The following is a 25321-nucleotide window of genomic DNA, read 5'->3' on the forward strand; positions in this document are numbered from 1 at the left end:
GTGTGTGTTCGATTATCCGGTTCCCTCGCCTACCCGGATATCATTGTTGAAAATGGTTGTGTTCAGTTAAGCAAGGTCTGACTGTAGTTCCCATTTTAAGTGTACGGTGCCCATTTAAAATACCGTACAGAACCGCCAGAGTGCCCAGCCATCTCGTGCTTACGTGCCGGTGTTGTGGAGGTGGTTTCCTGTGTGTAGATCATACCACAGATACCTTATGCACACATTGCATGTTTTGCAGTCAATCCATACTCAATCATCCTTCGAGCAGATGCAAGCTCTACACGAAAACATCCTTAAAACTGGCCATAGTAGAGTAAAAGGTTCTCACAGCGTACACACTTAGCTACACTCTGGCATACGATTTTCCTTTCCTCGGTTGTAACTTGTGGGGCGCCCTCTTGGTACTTTACGATATTACGGCATGTAGAGGGGACGGTTTCAAATAGGACACCGGTTGCAAACCGGAACGGACTCAATATTCACTTTCTCTCTTGATATTTTGATTAGAAAACATATGTCACAGTGAGACTACGATGTGTTATACTCCGAGCCAAAATTTCATGGCTCTGCGATGACCAGAAGCGCCATATCAAGCAGGTGAGTTTTTGACGTGTTGCTTCGCACTGCGACTTGAGTTTTACGACTTTCGAAAAATCAACTTCTTGTCGCAGGTAAACAGCGGCTCGCCTCTCGCCAATAAAGCACCGCATACCAATCAAAACTAATGGAAGCACACACAAGGCTTATTGTTACTCTGTACTGGCCGTCGTGGAGCGATAGCAATTACCTAATTTCAGACTCAGAGTGAATTTGACGTGCACTCTAAAACGTGTCCGGTTTGGAGCCACCTCTGATTTGAACTTTTTTGAAGCAAAAAATTGGGCAACTTGGAGGCAATGGGTCAACACAAAGGAGTGGCTCAGTTCGATTGACTCTGGCCCCAGAGCAAACTTCAACATGCCAGTTTCCTTCCACAAACATATTTCGAGTGAAAAATCAACGCTGATGATCGGTTTGGGTCTATACAAATTTGGCTGTCAAAACGTCCCGGTATCGAGCCGTCTCCTCTACAGTAGTCAGTTTATTGTGCACAATAAACTGACTACTGTACATGCCGTAATATCGTGTGTTAGCACCGAAGCGCTGAGATATTCTGGGCCCACCAAGAGTGAGGTGCGTGTATAAGGGTGGTTGTTAGAAGAATGCCCAGAAATGTGCCAATAAAGTCAACTGTGCCATTATGAAGTAACCAAGAATAAAGAATAAATCCGATTTTTGACGTTCAGGTAATGTGCTTGAAGTAGCAAACAATAACTTCAAAATTCCAGCCTTCATTCCAATGTCATGTATTACAGATGAGCACAGCAGTACAGTAATGCCATATCATGGAAAAAATGCACGCTACACACACACACGTAAGGGTTCAGCATTCAATGGTGGTATGCGCCGCAGCGGTAAAGAACCTATGGCACTTGTCAAAATCACAATTTCATCCGCATGCCCGGAGATTGGAGAGGACTGGTCAAGCTGCAGGTTCGTTTTGATGTGACGTGGAAGGTCTGCTCGCATTATTCAGTTTCTCATGTTGGAAAACAATGGGAGAGAGCTGCATCTCGTGTTGAAATTTGGCGTTCTACGCCAATCGATGACCGTCTGGCTATTTGAAGTGAAATTGTGTGTCACGTCAAAAATGACGTGCAGCTTAGCCTCTCTATAATTTCTGTGTGGCGCCAATTGGCGAGTACACGGTGCGTATGTGTTGTTGGAAGGCCAGCCAGAGCACTACAGCATAGCCTAGCCTAGCAATACCGCCGGCATGGCATGTACATGTAACATAGTTTAACGGTACAGCAAGGGCCAACATTACATAGCATAGCCCAGCGGTGCACGGCAACACCACAAAGTCAAACTACTACAATGCTAATAATCTGCATAGGTATCAGTACAGCATAGCGCAGCAGTACACGGTCTTGTACATGCTCACTGCATAACCAAGGTAACCATGGTAGGATTGGGAAGAAGTACTGAACCCGTGACATCCCAAAGTGTGCGCTGTATTTAATCCCCGGTGACATACTGCAGTGCTGAGGTACTGCATTTCTTTCTTGCTCTTGAAATGGTTTGTGACGTGTTTCTGTGGGTGGAGGGTATCCTATTTGCGCCGCCGAGTGTGCTCACCATTAATTTTCTTGATAAATGCGGCTTGCCACTTGCATGCTTTGTAGGCTGGCTGCACCAATAATTAATAGTGTGTTCTGCATCTTTTGCAGGCATGCTAGGTACATGTAAATATTATTGTCAGTAGGGAGGTTCTGCTCTACGTTTTGGGAACGCGACGCAAAGAATCACGCGAACTTTCTTCGCGTTCCCGTAACGTAAAGAAATGCTGTTCTGCTCTACGTTTCACCTAGAGAAGTCACGTGGAATGTGTACTGGGAATTTCCCTTCCATATTTAGCAGATTTCTGCATGCAGTTGATACCCAGCAAATCCGTACGCATTTTCTCTGCGTGTGCCACAACCAGGGAGTCGTCAAATACCGTATTTGACGACTCCCTGGCCACAACGTAGAGAACCCCATCTCCGCGTAGAAATCTGGAGCCAAAACACGCGAAGCCGTAGACTCTAACCCAGACACCTGCTCTCTACGTGATTTCTCTACGTTTCACGTATAGCAGAACCTCCCTATTGTTAATAGTAACGACCTACTCAGTCTTACGTAGAGACGTTAATTGAACGTTATCCTATCCACAATGGGAATTAACCGTATTGCGAGACCGATCCTTTCAATATTCTTATCTTTCCTTTCATTTTCCATCTGGACTCCTCTTTGGCTTCCTCTTTTCTCTCTACTGAGCTATTCTCTTGAGTCTTGTACCGTCTTGCCATTATTCATTGATGTGGGACTTTGAATAAAATCATGGACATGGATGACATAGTTACAGTCATTGTACATGACTGTACTTCTCCTACATTTTGTACATAAACTCATAATAATAATACATACTAGTAGCACTAGTAGTAGTACCTGTACTACACTCTACACCACACTACATGCAGTTCATCGTCGTCATGGGAAGACTGGCTACGTAGCTACATGATTGTACAATTTGTAGTCTGTAGACTCTACAAATAAAATTAATAATTCATGATGATGTAGATCTACAATCATGTACATCATTCAGATCATGTACACATAATGTATATCTACTGTCTGTGGTCACAGTGGTAGCACCGGTGCTAGTACTGCGGTAGGTCTGCATGACTGTTTGTGACACTGAAATGACTGGATCCCCATGCCATGGTATGGCCATGGCCATGGCCGGCCCAACCCATAGGCATAGGGCCATACTGCAGTCAGAACCAGGGAGTCGTTCTGCCCAGGTAGTCGTATGTACAATCATGTAGATCTACTACTACTACCGGGTAGTATACATTATTTTAGATCTACATGTATGTCAAGATCGGAATCCTAACAGTACAGCGATTGAAAATTATTTATTTGCGACACTAAAATAAAAAAGTAAGACTATCGATTTCATCCGAGGAGGAGAGGAGTTGCAGCTGGACTGCATGCATGCTGCGTATGCACAGCCAGGGTTCTGTACTGTATTTTGTGTTGTCAGTCCTGCATTTGCAAAGAACAGTCCGCTCAACACAACAGCTTCGGACCAATACTGGCAATAGCAATATGGTAAGGCGCTACCGTGGCGCAGCCAGATAGGACGTTGCTCCTTCAATCTTAGGTTTTCATAGGGTGGGAAGTTGCAGAGCACAAACGTCGTTTGAAAGGCTCGCTTTTGGATGTGTCCACTGATGTTCGCTCGCTAGTAAGAGAGTGTAGCTAGTGGTTCGTGCTATGAGCGCTGTGGACTAACGGTCTGCAGACGATGAGTGTGTTCAGTGGCGAGGTGCAACAGGCAGCGGCGGAGAGCAGCGATGAGAGGAGACGGGTTGAAGGCTGGCTGAGAATATGTTCCGGTACGAGCATGTGGACCTATTCAGGTTATTGTGAACTAAAACTATGTCAGTATGTGCATGACTGTTAGTTTGGAAGCAGTCGTAGTTGATTTGTGTGGACACTGGACTTGATCGTTCCTTTCATGTCTGCGTTCCGCCGAGTGCGTGCCTTGCTGCTGGTTGCGAGTGCGTGGGCAGGTGTCCAAACCTGCTGCCAGTCACAGTGTGTCGAGGCAAGGAACGAGGATGCGTCGGAAATTCCAGACGGACAAAGTGTCACCCAGTGTAGAAGTGTTAACTGTATAACACATATATATACTACATACAGTAGACGCTAATAGGCGATTCAGACTACGGCTAAATGTGACCACGTTTCTACGACTCAGACGTATTTGATCAGGGATTGTGCATAAAATTTTGAAACACGACTGCATCACCATGGAAATTCAAGTTCAGACGTGATTTTGGCCGTAGTCTGAATCGCCTATAAGCAGCTCACGTATTATGTGAGGTCCTATTATGATTCTAGCTACACTCAACCTGCGGACAGAACTGTTTCGTCCTTTGTGGACTCGTCAGCGCAGCACAGAGGAAATGAGGCCGAACCTGGTTGCAATGAAAAATACATTTTCCAAAGCCAGATTTAAACCAGGCCCGAACGAACGAATTCTAGGTACATAATTATTGGGTGAGGTCCTTAGCGCACGTTCAGGTCTTACTGGATACTAGTACTTGCATTATGAACTCGATTACTGTACTGACCCAGTGTACAGGTCAATTCACCAGTACAGTCTCTACATACAGACAATGTGTCATGGGGGTTATATATGGTCAAATCATGCATTGTGTCAGGGTCTTTTTCAACTTTGAAAGGGAATGATGCGAAAATCAACAAAGAGCGCAATGTAACACGTCGGTGATCCAACTAAAAGTACAGTGCGAAAAAACACGTCTGCGGTGCAATGAACTTCAGCCGATTTTCTTTTTCGGGTCATGTGAAGAATTTCTCATGGGATGCCATGTACAATGCACGGCACATTGCAGTGAAACCCAAAGCTGCGCGTAAACCTGGGCTCTTGAGTCATATGCTTCTGCCATATAGAGATTTATGTACATCTATGGTCGCTAATTGCCGAAGCTGAGTTTGGGTGAACTTCCAGCGATGCAGCCTGTGACAGAGCTGCGACAACCAGGGAAGCAATATGATGAAGAGAAAGAACTCTCAATTGTATCGCTGATCGCTTATCGCATGCTGACGTGACGATGTGCATCATGCTTCACGCTGCACCACGACCAATACTCTTGTAGCAGGATTGCATGTGTGTTGTCTAGATGGGCGGCTTTGAAGCTAGAACCGTGGCACTGACCGGCTGAGAGAAAATGACAACAGTTGGGAAAGGTTTGCCGGTACAAACTGACCTCTGGGACCAATATGGCTGACGTCATGTGACCCATAGATGCAGGGATTGAGTGGAGTTGGAGCCAACATGGCTGTCCTGTATGGTCATGTGATACTGAGATGTGAAACCACTCTATTGACCCTATGCCAAGGAAATTCTAGCTATACGTGTACCTCTGAATAGGAGTCTGTGGAGTAGTGCAACAGTGTTCTGTTCTTAATCAGACTGTGAAACAGTGTGGTATGAGAGTACTGCAATCTGCCAATGCCGGCAATGGTGTTGCATCTACGAGGGGTGACCAGAGGTCTTGTAGTGCTGTCCTGTCCTGATTATACAACTATTTTGGGCTAGTTCTTTTAAACGTGTTCTCTGATGATCTTGATCGATCTGATCAGGCTTATCAGTGATCACCCCTACATTCAAACAGTGATGCACACCGACGTTAGCCAAATAAGCCATGTTTTAGGGATCATTTCATAAAGTTGCGGTTTCTGGTGTTGACCCTAACAGAGGACCCGGAGGTTGGCCGATGGGAGAAGCGCTACTGTGCTCTTTCTGAGGATGAACGGAGGATACGCTTCTTTGCCAGCCCGAATGTAAGGCACCAGTTGCGTGCCCAGTGTGTGTGTGTATGTGTGTGTGTGTGTGTGTGTGTTGGTGTTTTTGTGGGAGGGGTAGAATATCCATATGTGTACGAGAAAACTATTCAACTACACTCGTAGAGCAAGGAGCCAAACAATCAGCGTTAGTCGTGGCAACACAAACACAAGTTGTTCACATAGCAGAGCAACATCAACACGTAGATACAGCACCGCACGCGCATACATACATACACACACACATACACACACACACACACACACACACACACACACACACACCTGAGATGTTCTTGGGCGGTAACTTAACAGTTTCACGCACTAAGTGACCAACAATGGATCTGAGCTGGAAAAGCAGACGCAGTGACAATTTGTACATATCCAACAAAGGTTACATCTCCCCGTCACCTGACACGAGCTGTGGCAAGTTACTAGCAACACCGACACGTTAGTAACTTTCTCTATCAACTATAACTTGGTATAACACACAGCTACAGCCTATCACCTATTACTTAGTATAGCACACACCTACAGCTTATCACTTATACCTTAGTATGGCATACAGCTACAGCTTATCACCTATGGTGATGTAATCAACTCTGGATGTAGTTTTTCTATACTTACTGCGCTTGTGATGTCCTTGGTTTTGATCCAACATTCAGTCCAGTACATGGACACTGACTCTCATACTCACCCAAGTGTGCGGATTTTCACATTCACGCGTGTGTGCATTGGATCACACACCAGCCACCATTATCTAGACCTGCTCAGAAAATCGGGAGTAGTAATTGCTCTCTGATGATTGATTGCTACAAGTAGATAAAACAAAATTGGAGGTTACAGCTGAACAGCTTCTCATGCGCTGTGTGTGTAGAGCCAGCACATTGGTACATCGGAACATCGGTACATTGGTACATGGTGAATTATAGTGACCGTCATGCTCCCTAACGCCGCTTGACTGTTCGGAGTAACTGTTCCTCTTTGTGATATTTGTAGCCACTGTTGGTTTTCTGATGTGCTCCAATCCGGCCTTTGAAGGCGTGTATCATTTTGACTGGTGCTGATTGGAGGAGGCAACCGTGTGCCGTACACTGGTTGACTCCCAGTCATACAGTCAAGTAGTTACACGCTCTTGTGTGTATTTGTAGCACTGTGATGCATTGTGGGTCACAGTGGTGCTTATGCTGTGCACATGTAGTCATAAGGGCATTGGGCACAGTACTACCCTGGTGTCAGTGTGTGGCACTGACTCTAGCACTATATAATGCATTACATGTGTTTTGATGTCAGTTGCTGTGTACTGACTATGTAATTTAAAGTATGATTGTGTGTGCATGCTGTGTGGTATAACTGTGTATGCATGCTGTGTGGTATAACTGTGTATGCATGCTGTGTGGTGTGATTGTGCGTGCATGCTGTGTGGTATGATTGTGTGTGCATGCTGTGTGGTATGCTTGTGTGTGCATGCTGTGTGGTATGCTTGTGTGTGCATGCTGTGTGGTATGATTGTGTCTGCATGCTGTGTGACTGTCTATGCATGCTGTGTGACTGTCTATGCATGCTGTGTGGTATGATTGTGTCTGCATGCTGTGTGACTGTCTATGCATGCTGTGTGACTGTCTATGCATGCTGTGTGGTATGATTGTGTATGCAGAGTATGTGGTCTCCTTCCACTTTGGAACCTCTTGTTCTGGGCAGCCATGATGGATTCTTTGAGACTGATGTAAACCTAGGTAAGTGAGAGACTCATTGGATAGATGGAGAAGATGATGTGAGTGAGTAAATGAGTGGTGTACCAATCTGGATAGTCGTATGAACTGTTGCCTTGTTTGTGTGGCCTTTCTTTTAGAGACGTCCCTGAATCTTTAGACTTTTGTTTATTCATCTCTTGAAGGCACTTCAAAGTTGGTCAGATTGCTCATGTGTTTTGAACTGTTTTCCTCTTCGTGTTTACCTGTGTGTGTGTGTGTGTGTGTGTGTGTGTGTGTGTGTGTGTGTGTGTGTGTGTGTGTGTGTGTGTTTGCTTGTGTGCGTGTATGTGTGCATGTGTATGTGCATATGTGTGCATGTGTGTGTACATGGTACGTGTGTTTATGTGTGTATGTGTATGCGTGGGTGTGCATGCATGTATGTACATGTGTGTGTGTGTATACGTGTGTGTATGTGTGTGTGTGTATGTGTGCGTATATACGTGTGTATGTGTGTGTATACGTGTGTGTTTAGATGCAAATGGGTGCTTCTCTCCTGCTGTGAAGAGCGGTGCAACGACTTTCACACGGATAGGAGTGAGTACATGCCGTAGGAAGGGGAAAGGGGAAATCCCCAATTACAACTCTTACCTGGCACCCTCTAAGCGATCATTATAGGTAACTATGATGGTATAGCTGTTCGATGAGTGGGGTAACGTCACTTTGTGTGTGTAGGATTACCTGCTTGGTCCACAAGATTGGCGTATGTCTTTGCTCATGTATCGTGAAGAAAATACAAGTATGTATGCCTCAAATATTTGCTTCTATACTGGTTCCGCGCAGCTTCTAGTGCGTAGTGCTTACTCACAGTGTTCGTCACACCGAGTCAATCAATGTATCCCTATTTATGCTATATCCATATCCCGATTGCTGCTATTCTGGGTTCAGACACGCTTCCGAGCATCTATCAAGCGCAGCAAGAGTCTCACACGAAGGTCTGGTGAAGTTCACTCCAGGAGGTCTGTAGTGGAGCCACGAGCCAAGTCTTCTGCTGCCACTGAGGCAGATGAGGAGACAAAGCGATCGAGGCGCCGAAGGTAGGCATGAACAGTGTCTGTGAACTACCTGGTCAGAAGTATGGTGTAGGGGCATGCATTGTATGTACCGTAAAGCACCGCCAGAGCGCCCCATCTCGCGAGAGCGCCCCACCTTGATTTTACAGACAGAGAAAGGACAATCGTACGGCAGACTGCAACGAAGTTTGTACGATGTGAGAATCTTAGTGTACTAAGGTCACACTTGGCAGATTTTTGTGTGGAGCTTGCGTCTGCTTGAAGGTACGGATTGACTGCAAAACGTGCAATATGTGTACAAGGTTCATGTCGTATGACCAACAGACAGCAGACCACCTCCACAATACGACCACGAAAGGATGAGATGGTGGGGCGCTCTGGCGGTACTTTACGGTACATGTACGGGGCTGTTTGGATCTAGAGTGTGTGCTATGCTGAAGCAGTACACCCAGACGAAGACATCAGCACTGTACAGAAGCCTGGTTCTGAAGCATGCTGGCCCGGAGAATGAACAGGCTTGGATTTCACCAGGTACAGCATACCGATATACGGCGCTGCTCAATGCTGGTTATGTGTTCTTCACTGTCTTCTGCAGTGCGTTGACAACTCAGAAAAGCTTTCATCACTCTCTCGACTCCCTAGATGCCACAACATCGTTTGGAGATCCGAACACCACAGTATGTCTCTGTTGCATTCCGTGTGTACATAGGGGTGATCATTCTGTGTGCTGTACACAGGGGTGATAATTCTATGTGCTGTACACAGGGGTGATCATTCTATGTGCTGTACATAGGGGTGATAATTCTATGTGCTGTACACAGGGGTGATCATTCTATGTGCTGTACATAGGGGTGATCATTCTATTTCCTGTACATAGGGGTGATCATTCTATTTCCTGTACATGGCTAACAACTATGCAGCGTGGTCATAGTGAGTGTACAGTCCTGCTCAATGAAATCCGATCGCATTAGTCAAGCTCACACCCCGTGGGCGCTGTGAAGCCCTAGACCTGCCTACACTGAATTGTACAGTACACTGGTGCAGGGCACTGTGCAGTCCTAGACCTACAAACACTGCACTGTACAGAATACTGGTGCATGGCACTGTGCAGCCCTAGACCTGCCCACACTGCAGTGTACAGTGATGCAGAGCGCAACGCTGACTGACTGAATCAGATTCTACTGAGCAGCACTGTAGTAATGTTGTTGATATGAACACTGCTCCGCACCAGGATTGTGAATTGCAGCCGTTTTTTAATGCAGTGACCCTGATGCCGTAGTGCAAGCATGTTTGCAAGCATATTCCACATTGTCCATGGTTCATTGACTTGGGAGATATATGTTTTTAAATCCGTCTCACTTTGCAAAGCCCCGAATAGACTCCCTAACGTAGGACAGGAAGGAATTATTGTTAAAGTAAATTCTCTGACAAGCAGTTCCTGAAGCGGCAAACCTCACCAAACAAGCCTGGAGCCATAGTATTCTTCCTTTAGATGATGGAGGCGTCCACAGTACTACAATGGTGACCGTTGTCCAGGTCCCGGACAGCAACATAATTCAATGTATGTTCTGACGCTTTGTGAACAAGCCTATTTGTTGATTCAACTCAGATATAGATGTGTATGTGTTACTGCTATAATAATTGTTAAATGTGGTTGATGTGTGTGTGGCAGGTGAATCTAGCCCTGAACCCTCCACCTCGCGTTGACACTCTACATTCCAGCATCAGCCCTTCGGAGCACTGTTTCTACATTGCCTTTGCCAATTCTGGTGGCCTATACTTCTCCGCGCCGAGCAGCGATGCCAAGGAGGTGTGGATAGAGAGGTACGCTACACGTCTTACTAACTCTGTGTAGGATTTGATATTAAAGTAGCGCTGCTCCCTGCTGTACAGTGTGTAGACTAGTACTTGTGCAAGTTTTGTGCAGCCCCTATACCTGTATACACTCTCCTTCTCACTCTTTCTTACTCTCTCCTTCTCTCTCTCTCTCCTTCTCACTCTTTCTTACTCTCTCCTTCTCTCTCCTTCTCACTCTCTCCTTCTCTCTCTCTCTCTCTCTCTCTCTCTCTCTCTCTCTCTCTCTCTCTCTCTCTCTCTCTCTCTCTCTCTCTCTCTCTCTCTCTCTCTCTCTCTCTCTCTCTCTCTCTCTCTTTCTTACTCCTTCTTCCATCTTCATATGTACACACACACACACACACACACACACACACACACACACACACACACACACACACACACACACACACACACACACACACACACACACTCAAACACACTCAAATACTCAAACACACTCAAATACCCAAACACACGCACACACACGCATGCATGCCATCAGAAACACAAGTGTGTTCACGTGCACCACGCCGAATACCATTACATTACTCAAATCAACACAGTACAACTGGATAGACATGTATTTCTTTAGACCATTTTTCCCTCCGTGTGCAGAATTGACCGCCAAATAGGAGAGGCTAAGAGAGAGCACATTTCCCCGCAGAAAGGACTGAACCCACAAGACGTCCGGCACATCTATCACTACAGTCTTCGCTTGGCCAACGCTAAGGGAATGAAAGACGGTGGGAAGAGTAAAGGGTGAGTTGTCTATGCACCGTCATGTGTTTTCTATACACCGTCATGTGTTTTCTATATACCATCATGTGTTTTCTACACACCTTAATGATTGTGTTGTCTTTACACTGTCATGTGTTGTCTATACACCGTCATGTGTTTTTTATACACCATCATGTGTTGTGCCAGCGGTATGTGATGTTCTCCAGTTCCACACAGTGTCGACTTACAGTATGTGTCAGTATGTGCCAGTATAACCATGCTAGAGAACAAACACAATGTCCCTTTCTTGCCCGCACACCTTCTTGGAATTTGATGAAAGTGGTTTAGAGTACGAACAGACTTGTTGCTCTTCAAACACTTTCTTGCCGAATGGACACATACTGGCTTGCCTTATGCAGCATAATGCTGTAAGTCGACAAATACTCGGCGCATATTTATTTTTCACCTACTTTCGGCCTGGTCATGTTTGGCCGAAAATATATTGTGGCCTAAATTCTGTTTTGCAAGGTTCAGTGTGACAGTGTATACAGGCGGCAGCAGTGCAGGCCGAAAATTTGATGTGGCCGAAATGGGGTTTAGCCCTGGGAGGCCGAAATTTGAATGGGCCGAACATTTGTAAGACTTACAGTAGGGCCTAAGGTCTCAGTTCCGTATTACTAGTACTGTATGCTTCAGGAAAGAAAATCAGGAAAACTCTCATTTATTGGTTGTTGTTATGTTCTGCCACCACTGCTGCTTTTCTTGCTACTTGTGATGCTGCTAGTGCGGCTCCTGCTGCTGCTACTGGTGCTGCTGCTGTTGGTGCTGCTGCTGCTGCTGCTGGTACTTTTGTTGCTTCTCCTGCTATTGTGGCTGCTGGTGCTGTTGCTGCCGTTTCTCTTTCAAGTTTCAACCACTGCTGCTGCTGCTGCTGTTTCCACCACTGCTGATGATGACGTTCATGATGATGCTATCGCTACTGTGTGTGTGTGTTTGTGTGTGTGTGTGTTTGTGTGTGTGTATGTATGTATGTGTTGATTTGCGTATGTGTGTATGTGTGTATGTGTTTATTTGCGTATGTGTGTTTATGTGTTTATTGTGTCTTGTTAGATATTACTTCTGTGACTTTGAAGTGAACAACAGACTGTATAGTCGCACAGCAAGCAATGCACTAGAGAACGATGCGGTGACGTGGAATGACCAGTTCCAGGTGTAAGTCGGTGGATATCTGAGTTAGCTTGCACTACTACTAGCATACTGCAGTGCTGCCAGTACTAGCATGCGACAGTGCTGCTAGTACTAGCATGCTGCAGTGCTGCCAGTACTAGCATGCGACAGTGCTGCTAGTACTAGCATGCTGCAGTGCTGCCAGTACTAGCATGCGACAGTGCTGCTAGTACTAGCATGCTGCAGTGCTGCTAGTACTAGCATACTGCAGTGCTGCCAGTACTAGCATGCTGCAGTGCTGCCAGTACTAGCATGCTACAGTGCTGCTAGTACTAGCATACTGCAGTGCTGCTAGTACTAGCATGCTGCAGTGCTGCTAGTACTAGCATGCTGCAGTGCTGCTAGTACTAGCATGCTGCAGTGCTGCCAGTACTAGCATGCTGCAGTGCTGCCAGTACTAGCATACTGCAGTGCTGCCAGTACTAGCATACTGCAGTGCTGCCAGTACTAGCATACTGCAGTGCTGCCAGTACTAGCATACTGCAGTGCTGCCAGTACTAGCATGCTGCAGTGCTGCCAGTACTAGCTTGCTGCAGTGCCGCCAGTAGAGGTAGCTTGCACTACTAGCAGCACTGCAGTGCTGCTATTAAAGTTGGCTTGCACTACTAGCATACTACAATGCTGCTGCTGCTCAATAAACTCCGATCGCGTGAATCAAGTTTGCACCGTGCACGAGGTCCCATCCCACTATTCGCAGGTCCAGGACTGCACAGCGCCCGCCCAGCGTGGCATTCACCCGCTTGATCGGATTTCATTGAGTAGCACTGTGCTTGAATAGACTGGGATGTAGAGCCAAGGAAAAAATTATAGGAAAGAAGAAGGACCAGGGAACTACAAGTTACGCTATAATGTCCGCTAACACTACCCAAGAAGTGCTAGAGCTGATAGCCAGTTAGTTGTAGAACATCAGTACCGTCGGTCAGTGTCGTGCAATGTTATCGCATGAGCTGATTGTTTAGTAATTGGTAGTGTTAGTGGACATTATAGCGTAACTTGTAGTTCCTTGGTCCTTTTTATTTTCTATATTAAAAGTACTGTGCTTGTCACCCAATGCAGCTTAGACTTATTGTCTGGATATTGAGGGATGACTGCTTCGTAGATTTGTGCCGGCTGGTGGACTTTATGAAGATCCTGGCAGTGGACATGGACTGTGTGTGGCAGTAGAATCTCCTCTCCGAAATGGTGGAGTTCTGAAGGGGTGAATGTTGGCACATGAATGTGTGCATCGCGTACCGCACTCTCTGCGTTCACCATTATATGTACAGTAGAGTGGTGGTTATCCGCACCGGTCAGGGCACAGGTGGTTTCCTGGAGGTTCGAATGGGGAGAAAGTTCGGATAAGGGAGCAGTCACACATCCATCTAAGATATGCACATTCCCTCATGTTTCCATCATTTCTCATTGTCTCCGGCAGTTCCACAGGACCTAGACAAACTCTAGCTCCTCAAAATGACTCTAAGGCGATACATTGCCACTCCAACCTGTTGCAAAACATCTCTTGCACCGCTTGAATGGTGCTTTGGGTGAGGGAAATGAGCAAAAACCTTATTTTCATCCCTTCAATTCAATGGAAACTGGCCTTTCAGATAATTGATCGTTCAGACACCTGATGTTTGGATAGTCTGCATTCTACTGTACCTGTGACTTCTCACTGTTACTTGTGCGTATGCTCTGTGTGCTACCCTGCTACAGGGCTGTGCCGTATATGAAGTCTGTTACTATCAAACTGTTCAGAGACGGCCATGCTCCATCACCGCGACAACGATCGAAGTCAGGTGATATCCATCAAGCTGTGCCGCTGGGTAAAGTTGTGATTGACGTGCGCTCCGGTATGACTTCAGGAGAGGAGAAAACGGAATGGTACGTGCCTACTGTAGCAAGAAACGGTCACCGACGCGTGTGTGTGTGGGGGGGGGGGTCGATTCACATGGCTTCGCCAGTTATGTGGATTAGACAGTTATCTGGCGTTAGTCTTGATCTGTATCATTCAGATCTTTTCCGCTATAAGACAAAGTCTGTGGGTGCACATCCAGTGCATCTGCAGATTTGCGTGCTTCTCTTGCGACGGGCGTATACATAGTGCTTGTTTCTTTGCGTTTTTGATTGTGTGTATGTGTACGTGTGCGTGTGCGTGTGCGTGTGTGTGTGCGTACGTGTGTGTGTGCGTGTGTGTGTGTGTACGTGTGTGTGCGTGTGTGTGTGTCTGTATCTGTATGTGTACGTGCACATGTGTGTGTATGTGGATGTGTGTGTGTGTATATGTGTGTGTAATTTCTAGGACGGCAATGGAAGGTACTGGTCTATCAATTCTAACCACAACTCTCTACTATGTAAGAGTGCATCATTGCTGAGCTAGTCTTTGGTGTGTGTGTGTGTCTGTCTGTCTGTCTGTCCGTATGTCTGTCCGTGTGTCTGTCCGTGTGTCTGTCCGTGTGTCTGTGTATGTTTGTGTGTGTTTGTGTGTTGTGTGTGTGTGTTTGTGTGTGTGTGTGTTTGCGTGTGCGTGTGCGCGCGCGTGTGCATCTGGGTATTTCATTCAGATTTAGATCCGCTATCGTTGCTATAAGGGTTAAAATGGTGGGTGCACATCCAGTGCATTTGCAGATTTGTGTGCTTCTCTTGCGCCAGGTGTATAGGGTGTACAGTGCACATCCCCAGCACTACACACACTGTTCTCTCCACTCCACTGCGGCACTACTATATTCATGGGGTCGAAATTTTCTGGCCAGAACAGTACTTGTCAATACGCACGCATGTAGTGGGATTATGTGCTGGAATATGGATAGAGTATAGTCAGGGTTTTTACTCCGCTTCTTATGTCAATCTTGTGCAGCATTTGGTGGTCCTTCCGCTGGAGTTCTACGGCAAACTGGTGGAAGTAAGAAAGCCATGGATGTTGTGTGTGTGTGTGTGTGTGTGTGTGTGTGTGTGTGTACGTGTGTGTGTGTACGTGTGCGTGCGTGTGTGTGTGTGTGTGTGTGTGTGTGTGTGTGTGTGTGTGTGTGTGTGCGTGTGTGTGTGTGCGTGTGTGTGGGGGGGGGGGGGTGTGTGGGTGCATGTGTAGCAAGTATTACCCTCGCTGGGGGCAGGGGTAACTGCAGTTGGATCCCTGATGCCATCAATCCTTTTTCTGCGCCTTGTCCTCACCCACTTACTGAGGTGTGGTGAGCCCATAAGTGGGATAATTTGCAAGTCCACCCAGAGTTTGTGGATTTCAGGGTGTGTCGGCCGTTGGGCGGTTCAATAGCCAATTGAGTCATCTTTCCAAGATTCCTTTTGAATCCCTCTCCCCCCCCCCCCCCCTTCGGTGGAGACTCACGTGACCAGTCATGGCTGTGAGAAAGTACGGTACAAGTACAAGTGTGTGAGCATGTGCATGTGCAGGCCCGGCGGAACCGGTCCGCTTGGTCAGGCCATGACCTGACCCTGTGTTTGTATGTGTGTGAGCATGCGCGTATATGTGTGAATATGCGTGTTTGTTTGTGCACGTGTTTGTGCACATGTGTTGTGATATACTTGAAGAGTTGTCAGTAGGTTGCGCATAGCTTGATAATCAATGTGCATGTAGTGGCGGTAGGTGGTATTGACGTTGTCTCACTGCTGCTGTTGTCTCTTCCGTGTCTACAGCTTGTTGTGAATAACCCTCGACTTGTGTGTGATGTATTTGAGCCGCACATGAAGCCACACTCAAAGGTATGAAGGTCTAGGTTGTTCAAGATGTTATGCATGCAGAAGAATCCCCTCCCTCGCTGCCTCCTCTCTCTCTCTCCCTCTCTCCCTCTCCCTCTCTCCCTCTCCCTCCCTCTCTCTCTCTCTCTCTCTCTCTCTCTCTCTCTCTCTCTCTCTCTCTCTCTCTCTCTCTCTCTCTCTCTCTCTCTCTCTCTCTCTCTCTCTCTCTCTCTCTCTCTCTCTCTCTCTCTCTGTCTCTCTCTTTCTTTCACCCAAAAGTTTCACTTCTTTTTCCATTCCAGCAGACCTAGTCAGCTCCCCCTCCCCTCATGGCATTCTTTCCTACATTTCACTTCCAGGTTCTTACCATAGAACCTTGAAAATTGCCTGGATCATGCACAGATCAGTGCTGTCCATCTGTGCATTGGTCCTGTCATTTTTTTCTATTTTGTGCTACTTTTTCAACGGGATCAAGTAGCGGTTTGTCATCCTCATGCTCAGTAACTAACTCTCACTTGTTGAAGTAACATTCCAGATATTGGCAGATCTACTGAACCATTTTTTTCTTTGGAAAGAGCTAGCACTTTCGGTTGACGAAATAGTAATACCCTGGCTGGATGTATGAATTGAATTATGGGTGGCATTGCATAACGTCCATCTGTGCAGTTGGATTTCTGTGTCTGAATACCCCTGTGGCACACATTATCCTACACTGCAACTAAGCACCCCCCCCCCCCTCCCCCCGCACATGAAGTACCATAATAGTATTGTACCAGGTGTAAGTTGACCACGGTTTTTGTCGACCCCATACTTGGTCCAGCCCTTCTTCAGACCCCATACTCGGTCGGCTTGGAACCAGCAAATACAGTATGTTTTCTACAAGCTGTAATGTTGCCCTTATCACATTGTTTGTTTGTTTCTAGGAGCACTTTGCGTACAGCATGATGAAGATCCTTGGTGCGGCAGGAAAGGCCAGTGACTTTGTTGCCGAGGTTGTGGTTGAAGAGGTCAAAGGGCTTGGTAAGATGCGTGTACAGCACATTTTGCATTTCCCAGCAAGGATTGAGCAAATCGGATGGTGTATAAATCATAAACTGCATGCTTGTCAGTGTGTACTACAAGCAATGCATTGAGGAGTGTTTTTTTTTATGATCTCGCGACTCCTTGTCCATCATGTCTTTATAGCTCACTTTCCTTCATGGCTCATGGTCTCACTGGCTGCGTTCGATTATGCACTTGAATCGATTCATGAATGGAATCTCGCCGTTTGATTTAATGTCATGAACCCTGGAATCGATTCGGAATCCATTCACCCTATTCACATAGGGTGATGGATTCATGAATCGATTCGCGGGCATAATCGAACGCACTCACTGTCTATGCTGGAAGGATTCGTACCGAGTCTGGTTTACAGCACTGTACAACATCAACGAAGACACTGTATTGCTGTGCAGCTGTCATGTTAGTTGTTTAAAAATGATGGTGATTGTCTTTAGGAGAAGGACAAATGTTACGTGTTATGACTAACTGTCCACCAACATAACCAGATCATATACAGTCAGCGAGTGTGACAAAATGGCACAAGTGAGTGTGACAAAATGGCACAAAACTGGCAAGGAGTATTGAGACTGATTGTGATTGTCTTTTTGTATCTTTTTTTCCACTACAGACAGCGTCAGTATGATATTCCGCGGAAACACGTTTGCATCCAAGCTCATGGAGTGCCATATGCGCATCGTGCTTTCAGATGTGAGTTCTGCCAGACCTGCAAAACATTTGCCAGAGCCGCTGCCGTTGCTACTGCTGTAGGTGCTGGTGCTGCTGGTGCTGCTGGTGGTGGTGCTGCTGGTGGTGGTGCTGCTGGTGGTGGTGCTGCTGGTGCTGGTGCTGCTGGTGGTGGTGCTGCTGGTGCTGGTGCTGCTGGTGGTGGTGCTGGTAGTGGTGCTGCTGCTGTGGCTACTGTTGCTGCCGCCTCTACTTCTGATGATTATGAATGGCGCTTACTGCTTACCTGTTGCTGATTTTACCAATGCTGATGATGTTGTATCTAGTGCAAAGGCTTGTTTTTCACTGTGTGTGTATGCGCCTGTTTGTTTGCATGTGTGTGTTTGTGCTCATGTGAGTGTGCACGTGCATGTGTTCGTGTGCATGTGCGTGTGCGTGTGTGTGTTCGTGTCACTTTGTGCTTATGCGGGTATCTGTGTGACTATTAATTTTGCCCTGCAGTATTTGCGAGTAGCGTTGAGAGAAGCCATGATCGACATCTACGGGTTTGATTGTGACGTGGAGGTTAGTTCACTCTGTGTTGCTGTTGCCACATTGTGTTTGTGCACTGTGCTGTACATTGTGCTGTACATTGTGCTGTACATTGTGCTGCTGTACACTGTGCTGCTGTACACTGTGCTGCTGTACACTGTGCTGCTGTACACTGTGCTGCTGTACATTGTGCTGCTGTACACTGTGCTGCTGTACATTGTGCTGCTGTACATTGTGCTGTACATTGTGCTGCTGTACATTGTGCTGCTGTACATTGTGCTGCTGTACATTGTGCTGTACATTGTGCTGCTGTACATTGTGCTGCTGTACATTGTGCTGCTGTACATTGTGCTGCTGTACACTGTGCTGCTGTACATTGTGCTGTACATTGTGCTGCTGTACACTGTGCTGCTGTACATTGTGCTGCTGTACACTGTGCTGCTGTACATTGTGCTGCTGTACATTGTGCTGCTGTACATTGTGCTGTACATTGTGCTGCTGTACATTGTGCTGCTGTACATTGTGCTGCTGTACATTGTGCTGTACATTGTGCTGCTGTACATTGTGCTGCTGTACATTGTGCTGCTGTACATTGTGCTGCTGTACACTGTGCTGCTGTACATTGTGCTGTACATTGTGCTGTACATTGTGCTGTACATTGTGCTGTGCATTGTGCTGCTGTACATTGTGCTGCTGTACACTGTGTTGCTGCCACACTGTGTTGCTGCCACACAGTGTTGCTGCCACACAGTGTTGCTGCCACACAGTGTTGCTGTACACTGTGCTGCTGTACACTGTGTTGCTGCCACACAGTGTTGCTGCCACACAGTGTTGCTGCCACACAGTGTTGGTACTATGTTCCCCGTGCCCCAGCCAGCACCCAAATAGCAGTGTTGTAAAACCGTGTGGGTGTTATATCTCCGACACCCCAAGGAGAACTCACAAACAACCAGTGAGGGAAGTAGGGGAAAGACTATGATCATGAGACTTGCCACAGAAGACCACCATGGTTGTTATGGCTACGCACAAAGACAAATGCTGTGCTTTCCACCTCTTTTATGAGACCATTGGAAAGTGTGACTTAGTGTACATCGTGTACATTCCGTGTACAGTAGGGAGTCATAGCGCGTGCTGCTGCTAGTCAGCAGGGAGTTGTAGCGTGCTGCTGCTAGTCAGCAGGGAGTTGTAGCATGCTGCTGCTAGTCAGCAGGGAGTCATAGCGTGCTGCTGCTAGTCAGCAGGGAGTCATAGCGTGCTGCTGCTAGTCAGCAGGGAGTCATAGCGTGCTGCTGCTAGTCAGCAGGGAGTCATAGCGTGCTGCTGCTAGTCAGCAGGGAGTCATAGCGTGCTGCTGCTAGTCAGCAGGGAGTCATAGCCCGCTGCTGCTAGTCAGCAGGGAGGCATAGCGTGCTGCTGCTAGTCATCAGGGAGTCATAGCGTGCTGCTGCTAGTCAGCAGGGAGTCATAGCGTGCTGCTGCTAGTCAGCAGGGAGTCATAGCGTGCTGCTGCTAGTCAGCAGGGAGTCATAGCGTGCTGCTGCTAGTCAGCAGGGAGTCAAAGCGTGCTGCTGCTAGTCAGCAGGGAGTCATAGCGTGCTGCTGCTAGTCAGCAGGAAGTTGTAGCTTGCCCAAAATGTGTGTTCGACCTTGGCTCCGTTGTCTATGCAACTTGCCATATGCGAGCATGCATGAGTTCGCCCTGACCCAGGGGTGACAGTAAAAGGGCAGCTTGTGGTCGAACCCCACATGATTTAGTATTCAGTCGCCCGTATAGTTTACTTGTGTGATGCTCTGACTCTCTGGTGTGCTTTGTGTCCAAACTCTGACAAACTGATGCATATGCCAGAATGCACAGTGCACTTATCCAACAATGAACTGGGACAGGGTGTAGAGTTTTTACCGTATTTTCCGGAGTATAAGCCGCACTTGATGCACCAGTGGGAATTCACTCAAAAAAAGTCGGTGCGGCATATACTACAATGGTCAACTGATTAACGGTGATAAACACGGTACATGTCTGTATATCGTGACAAAAAATCTGGGTTCAGCTCATACTCCAGTGCGCCTTATACTCCGGAAAATATGGTATCCAAAACTCAGAGGTAAACTGGGGCAGGGTGGTTTAGAAAGGTAGCGGACCGGATCAGTTGCTTCGAATGCAACAAAAAGGTCGTGATGTACAGGGTATGTACTCAATTCGAGGCCGGGGGTTCATCTGCCAAGAATACTTGTGAGTACCTGATAGTTGTTGTAGAAGTCCCTGCCTTGGTTCACCCTTCATCTCTTGTCGCTGTAGTTCCGTGCTGTGGACCATTGAAGACATGCAAATATCCCGTTGACACGTTCTAACTCACACACCAACACACCCACACCCACACTCTGTCTCTGTCTCTCTGTCTCTCTGTGTATCCGTCTCTCTTTGCATTTGTCTCTCTCTGTCTCTCTTTGTCTCTGTCTCTGTCTCTTCCTCTGTCTGTCTGTCTGTCTGTCTGTCTGTGTCTCTGTCTCTCTGGAACATGCGTGTGGGTTCAATCTTGTTGGGCACTTTCTTCTAGGTTGATCCATCGAAACTTCCGCCGAACTTCCCTAATAGTTCGCTGCTGAATAACCAGGCCAATCTGATCATAATGGTCGAGAAGATCTGGTGTCGCCTGAACTCTACCAGCGCAGACTTCCCAAGGTAAATTGAATCGTTTCTCCTGTGTGCTGTCACCTGTGTGGGCCCAGTGCTGCACTGATCCTAACCCCACTCAATGCTAATTAAACTGAAAAGAGCAAGGTCAGGTGAGTGTGTATGCGTGTGAACTCGTATTTGTGCGAATGGCCCTGTGGGTGTATATTTTTGTGTTTGTGTGTGTGTGTGTGGGGGGGGGGGGTACGTGTGTGTGTGCGTGTGTGTGTGTGTGCGCGTGGTTGTGTGTGTAGTTTGTTTATGGACCCGTGCTACTGTCTACATAGTGCGGTAACAGAATGTACCGTTGCACTACATACATGTACAGTGTACATATGTGCATGTTGGCAGCAGCAGCAGCTCTGTGCCGCACAGTCTTCCTCTATTCCCATTCAGAAGACTGTGATCAGATTGCGTAAGAGACTTCTTTGCAGCGGTGCCTACTCTAATCAGAGGTGCTACTGCAGTTTTCAGCATGAAGACCATGAAGGATTCGTGTGCGGGTGTGTGTCTTTGCTGTGTGCCTGCTCTTCACATGTGTGCATCTTGTGTAGAGAGCTCAGCGCAACCCTGTACAAGATACGAATTCTCCTAAACGCTCTCATGAACCAGGATGTTTCAAGAAGACTTGTTGCGTAAGATATAGACAAGCAGTTTTGCAATACGCATTGCATCGAAAACTTGGGCTTTGAACTTCGCATAAAGCATCTTTGCAAAGGCTCCCAGATCCAGTGGCTATGTTACTGATTAAGGTTAAAATACATGCTCATGGCAGGCGAAGAAGGGTGTAGAGTAATGGAGGAAGCTAGGGGAAGCTAGATGGAGAGCTGCTGATTGGCGCTGATTAAGAGCAGTCACAAGGCTAGAGAACTAAAAGAAGTGTATCACCATGTTGCGGATTTCTGTTCGACTCTGATTTACGCATGTTGTTGTATTTGGTTCTTGTCTTGTGGAGTCCAGTGTCTGATGTCATATTTGGTCTAAGTGTAAGTGCGGTCGTTGTGTGGCGGGGGGGGGGGGGGCAGGGGGAGAAGACTACTTCAACCAGACAGTCAGACACCAATGGGCATTGTGGGAAGAGATAGGGCACAGCAATACTACTAGTACAGAGTGTAGTCAAACACAATGCTGGTTCAAGAAGTAAGTTAGATTCACTACAGCCAGGGTGTGAGCTAGAAAACTTAGGGATGTGTGCATGCAGAGATGATGTCTGTATCTTGTCCATAGCCCCCCCCCCCCTCCCAGGGGCGTAGGAGGGGTTTTGGAAGTGGTACGACCAAAGGTCGGCGCGGCCGAAGAATTTTGTTGTAAAAAAGACACGAAATCCTGCGTTCTGGGACTGTGCAGTGTGCAGTCGAGTCGAGTACAGTACTCAGTACGACTGCAGATGCATGGCAGATCTACGAGCACGAGTCTAGAAAAAGGTCAAAGTGTGATGCGCATATGCATCGATGGATCCTGATTTTTTTATTACGGTTTCGCACGTTCCGGACGGACCACACTTTTCGAAAAGTGGTACGGCCATGGTCGTACCAGTCGTAGTGGGTGCTATGCCCCTGCCCCCCCCCCCCCCCCCAGTTCTCACCTGACTGCTCGTGCTCACACCCTGCACCATACTGGAGCACTATACTGTATAGAGTGGTTTCACATCTATCACATGACCACCATACAGGGGACGGCCATGTTGGTTCCAACTCCACCTGCTTCTATGGGTCCAGTGATGTCGGCCATGTTGGTTCCACTGTCCACATGACATCGTCACTTTCTACATAAATTTAGTCACATGACCGAGATGTGAAACCCCTCTATATGTGAAATAGTCCAGGTATTTCCATATATCAGGTTTAGTCACCTGATGATTGCTGACCCAGCTGTATGAAACTCTGAGTTGTGACTTGTCATGTCGTCTCACCCTTCATTGCAATCAGACCTATGTGTCACAGGACCGGCGGAAGTAATATTTGATTGGTCCGGCCATACCCTAGCCTTTCATTCTTTTTTGTATGACATGGCGGGTATGACACAAGACCTCTCAGCAGTAGGCAAAAAGTTGGTCCGGCCATGGCTGGACCAACCGGAGCGGTTCCGCCGAGCCTGTGTCACCACTCTTCCTTCGGTATTGAGCACACTGGCCTGATTTTAAGAGGTGTTCACTGGGTGTATGGTGTTTCTATACATGTGCGTGTGCGTGCATGCATGCGTCGGCTCATTGTGGCGTCTCAATGCCTACAGTGGATCGGTGTTCCTGAGGCTCATCTGCCCAGCCATGATACACCCAAACACGTTCAACGTCACCCATGCACGCAGGACATCCAAGGTGGAGAGACGGCTAATTCTCGTCGTCAAAGTTCTGCAGAACATGGCTAGCTTGACTAAGTAAGTGCCATCGTTTGACAGTTCGACCATTTTCTGGCCATTTGAACCTGCAGATCCAACATTTCCCGGGGAAGTGCCCCGGACTCACGCCCGTTGGTGGCCGCACCAATGTAGTGCCCCCCCCCCCCCCCCCCCCTCCCTCCACCCTATACTGTTGCATTGTGTGGTGGTCCCCCTCTATACTGTTGCATTGTGTGGTGCCCCGCCCCCCCCCCCCCCATATACTGTGGCATTTTGTGAATCCCGTGCCTGGACCTGTACATGCACTCAGTGGTGTGTCATCGTATGGATATCAAGCTTTTGCCGAATATAATGTATAATATTTGCACGCGCTCTCTTTCCGCTGTGCAGGTCTAAGAGCCGTGAGGCGTTCTTGCACTTCACAAACGACTTCATATCGCGAGAGCGTGCCCGAGTGGAAGCGTATCTGGACCGCGTGTGCTCTCTGCCGGATGCTGCACCGGTAAGACAGACAGTCCACACCTCGTCACCGTGCACAGCGGTGTACGAATACAAGAAGAATAGGAAAAAAAATTCCTCGCATATCAAGTCTCTATGCTGAATGTATACGAATGGTTTAGTGCAATGCAGGACTGTGTGTCCTGCTCGGTACGGCATGGTTGTCGTGGTTCAGTGCTAGGTAAAATACGATGAAGGTATTGTGTAGACCGTAATGACGTGATGGATGTTTAGTATGCTGCTGCAGCTTCCACCGCTCAAACAGTGCTCAATACCCCCAGTCTGCAGAGCAGTGCTAGTATGATATCGCTGTACAATGTAGTGCACAAGTGAATACGTATACTGTCAATAGCTCACTGCACAGAATGCTGTAAAGCGTGAAATTTTCGCGGCGTTTTTAGTTCGCGTTTTCAGAATCCGGACAGGTTTGCGAGGTTTTAAATTTGCGATTGCAGAATTTGCTACTGTGGCATTCATGCTAAACCTTCTATGGATCTCCTTTTCGCGCTGTCTAAATTTCGCGATTTCCACGCGGTCGCGTATTTCGCAGAAATTAGACCATCGCAATAATTTCACGGTTTACGGTACACTGAGCAATGCTGTGTGCTGTGTGTGCTTGTTGTTATGCCACATATCATCCACATAGAGTGAGTCGCGGCTTTCCCCGGACATCAGCAGTGTCGCATCTGTCTCCGGTAAGTGATGCTGCAAATACCGTAAAGTACCATTCATCCTCCCCCCTCTCTAGTTTCCGCCCCTGTCGAATGTCTACTCGTGAAGCGACTTCAGCGTATACACATCAAAGTACGAGGCTGTTGACGCAAGGCATGCACTGCTGTTCACGATACGGTGCCAGTGTAGGTGTGCATGTTGATGAAAACCTACACTATCCACACTATCCAGCATGGCAGCAACTCTGCTTTTCTGGGTAATGGTACGTAGTGCAGTAAAGCCTGTCAAGGTGAACACTCGGATAAGGCGACCATCTGTCCCAGACGACCACTGCAGCCAGGACCAAGGGATGCTGTTTCCAGTCAAATGACCCTGGATAAGGAGACCACCTGGTAACAGAGACCGCACATTGAAGGTTCCTTGCGCAGTTGTTGTCTTAGACAGGTTTTACTGTACTTCACTTGAGAGCCTTGATCTAATTCCCGTCCCTTGTCAAGAAAACAGCTGGGAAGGGACATAGCGAGGTGTGTGTGTGTGTGGGGGGGGGGGGGGGGGGGGTCAATGTACTTTACTGTACATATGTATTGCACTGTGATGTACTGCATTATGATGTACTGCACTGTGATGTACTGCACTGTGATGTACTGCATTGTGATGTACTGCACTGTGTTGTATTGCATTGTGCATGATGTCCGTTTGTGTGTGGTGCAACATTC

At 47.3% G+C, this 25321-nt stretch overlaps 1 protein-coding gene across 1 annotated transcript in view; it reads left to right on the top strand.

Moving 5' to 3' along the window:
- The first annotated feature begins 3604 nt into the window (after positions 1 to 3604).
- Positions 3605 to 25321, top strand: part of LOC135830128 (ras GTPase-activating protein raskol-like) — a 27924-nt gene continuing 6207 nt past the window's right edge. The window contains exons 1-21 of the mRNA XM_065342522.1: positions 3605 to 3983; positions 5873 to 5958; positions 7616 to 7694; positions 8185 to 8246; positions 8598 to 8746; positions 9318 to 9399; positions 10395 to 10546; positions 11174 to 11317; positions 12386 to 12487; positions 14195 to 14362; positions 14781 to 14832; positions 15336 to 15380; positions 16130 to 16195; positions 17095 to 17191; positions 17841 to 17920; positions 18398 to 18460; positions 20983 to 21107; positions 21653 to 21733; positions 23331 to 23474; positions 23826 to 23937; positions 24580 to 24628. Coding sequence (XP_065198594.1) covers positions 3893 to 3983; positions 5873 to 5958; positions 7616 to 7694; positions 8185 to 8246; positions 8598 to 8746; positions 9318 to 9399; positions 10395 to 10546; positions 11174 to 11317; positions 12386 to 12487; positions 14195 to 14362; positions 14781 to 14832; positions 15336 to 15380; positions 16130 to 16195; positions 17095 to 17191; positions 17841 to 17920; positions 18398 to 18460; positions 20983 to 21107; positions 21653 to 21733; positions 23331 to 23474; positions 23826 to 23937; positions 24580 to 24628 — 2029 coding nt within the window. The 5' untranslated portion in view covers positions 3605 to 3892. The remainder of the gene's footprint in view (positions 3984 to 5872; positions 5959 to 7615; positions 7695 to 8184; positions 8247 to 8597; positions 8747 to 9317; positions 9400 to 10394; positions 10547 to 11173; positions 11318 to 12385; positions 12488 to 14194; positions 14363 to 14780; positions 14833 to 15335; positions 15381 to 16129; positions 16196 to 17094; positions 17192 to 17840; positions 17921 to 18397; positions 18461 to 20982; positions 21108 to 21652; positions 21734 to 23330; positions 23475 to 23825; positions 23938 to 24579; positions 24629 to 25321) is intronic.

This window comes from Sycon ciliatum, chromosome 13, assembly GCF_964019385.1.
Source record: "Sycon ciliatum chromosome 13, ocSycCili1.1, whole genome shotgun sequence".
In the NCBI taxonomy this organism is placed as follows: Eukaryota; Metazoa; Porifera; class Calcarea; order Leucosolenida; family Sycettidae; genus Sycon; species Sycon ciliatum.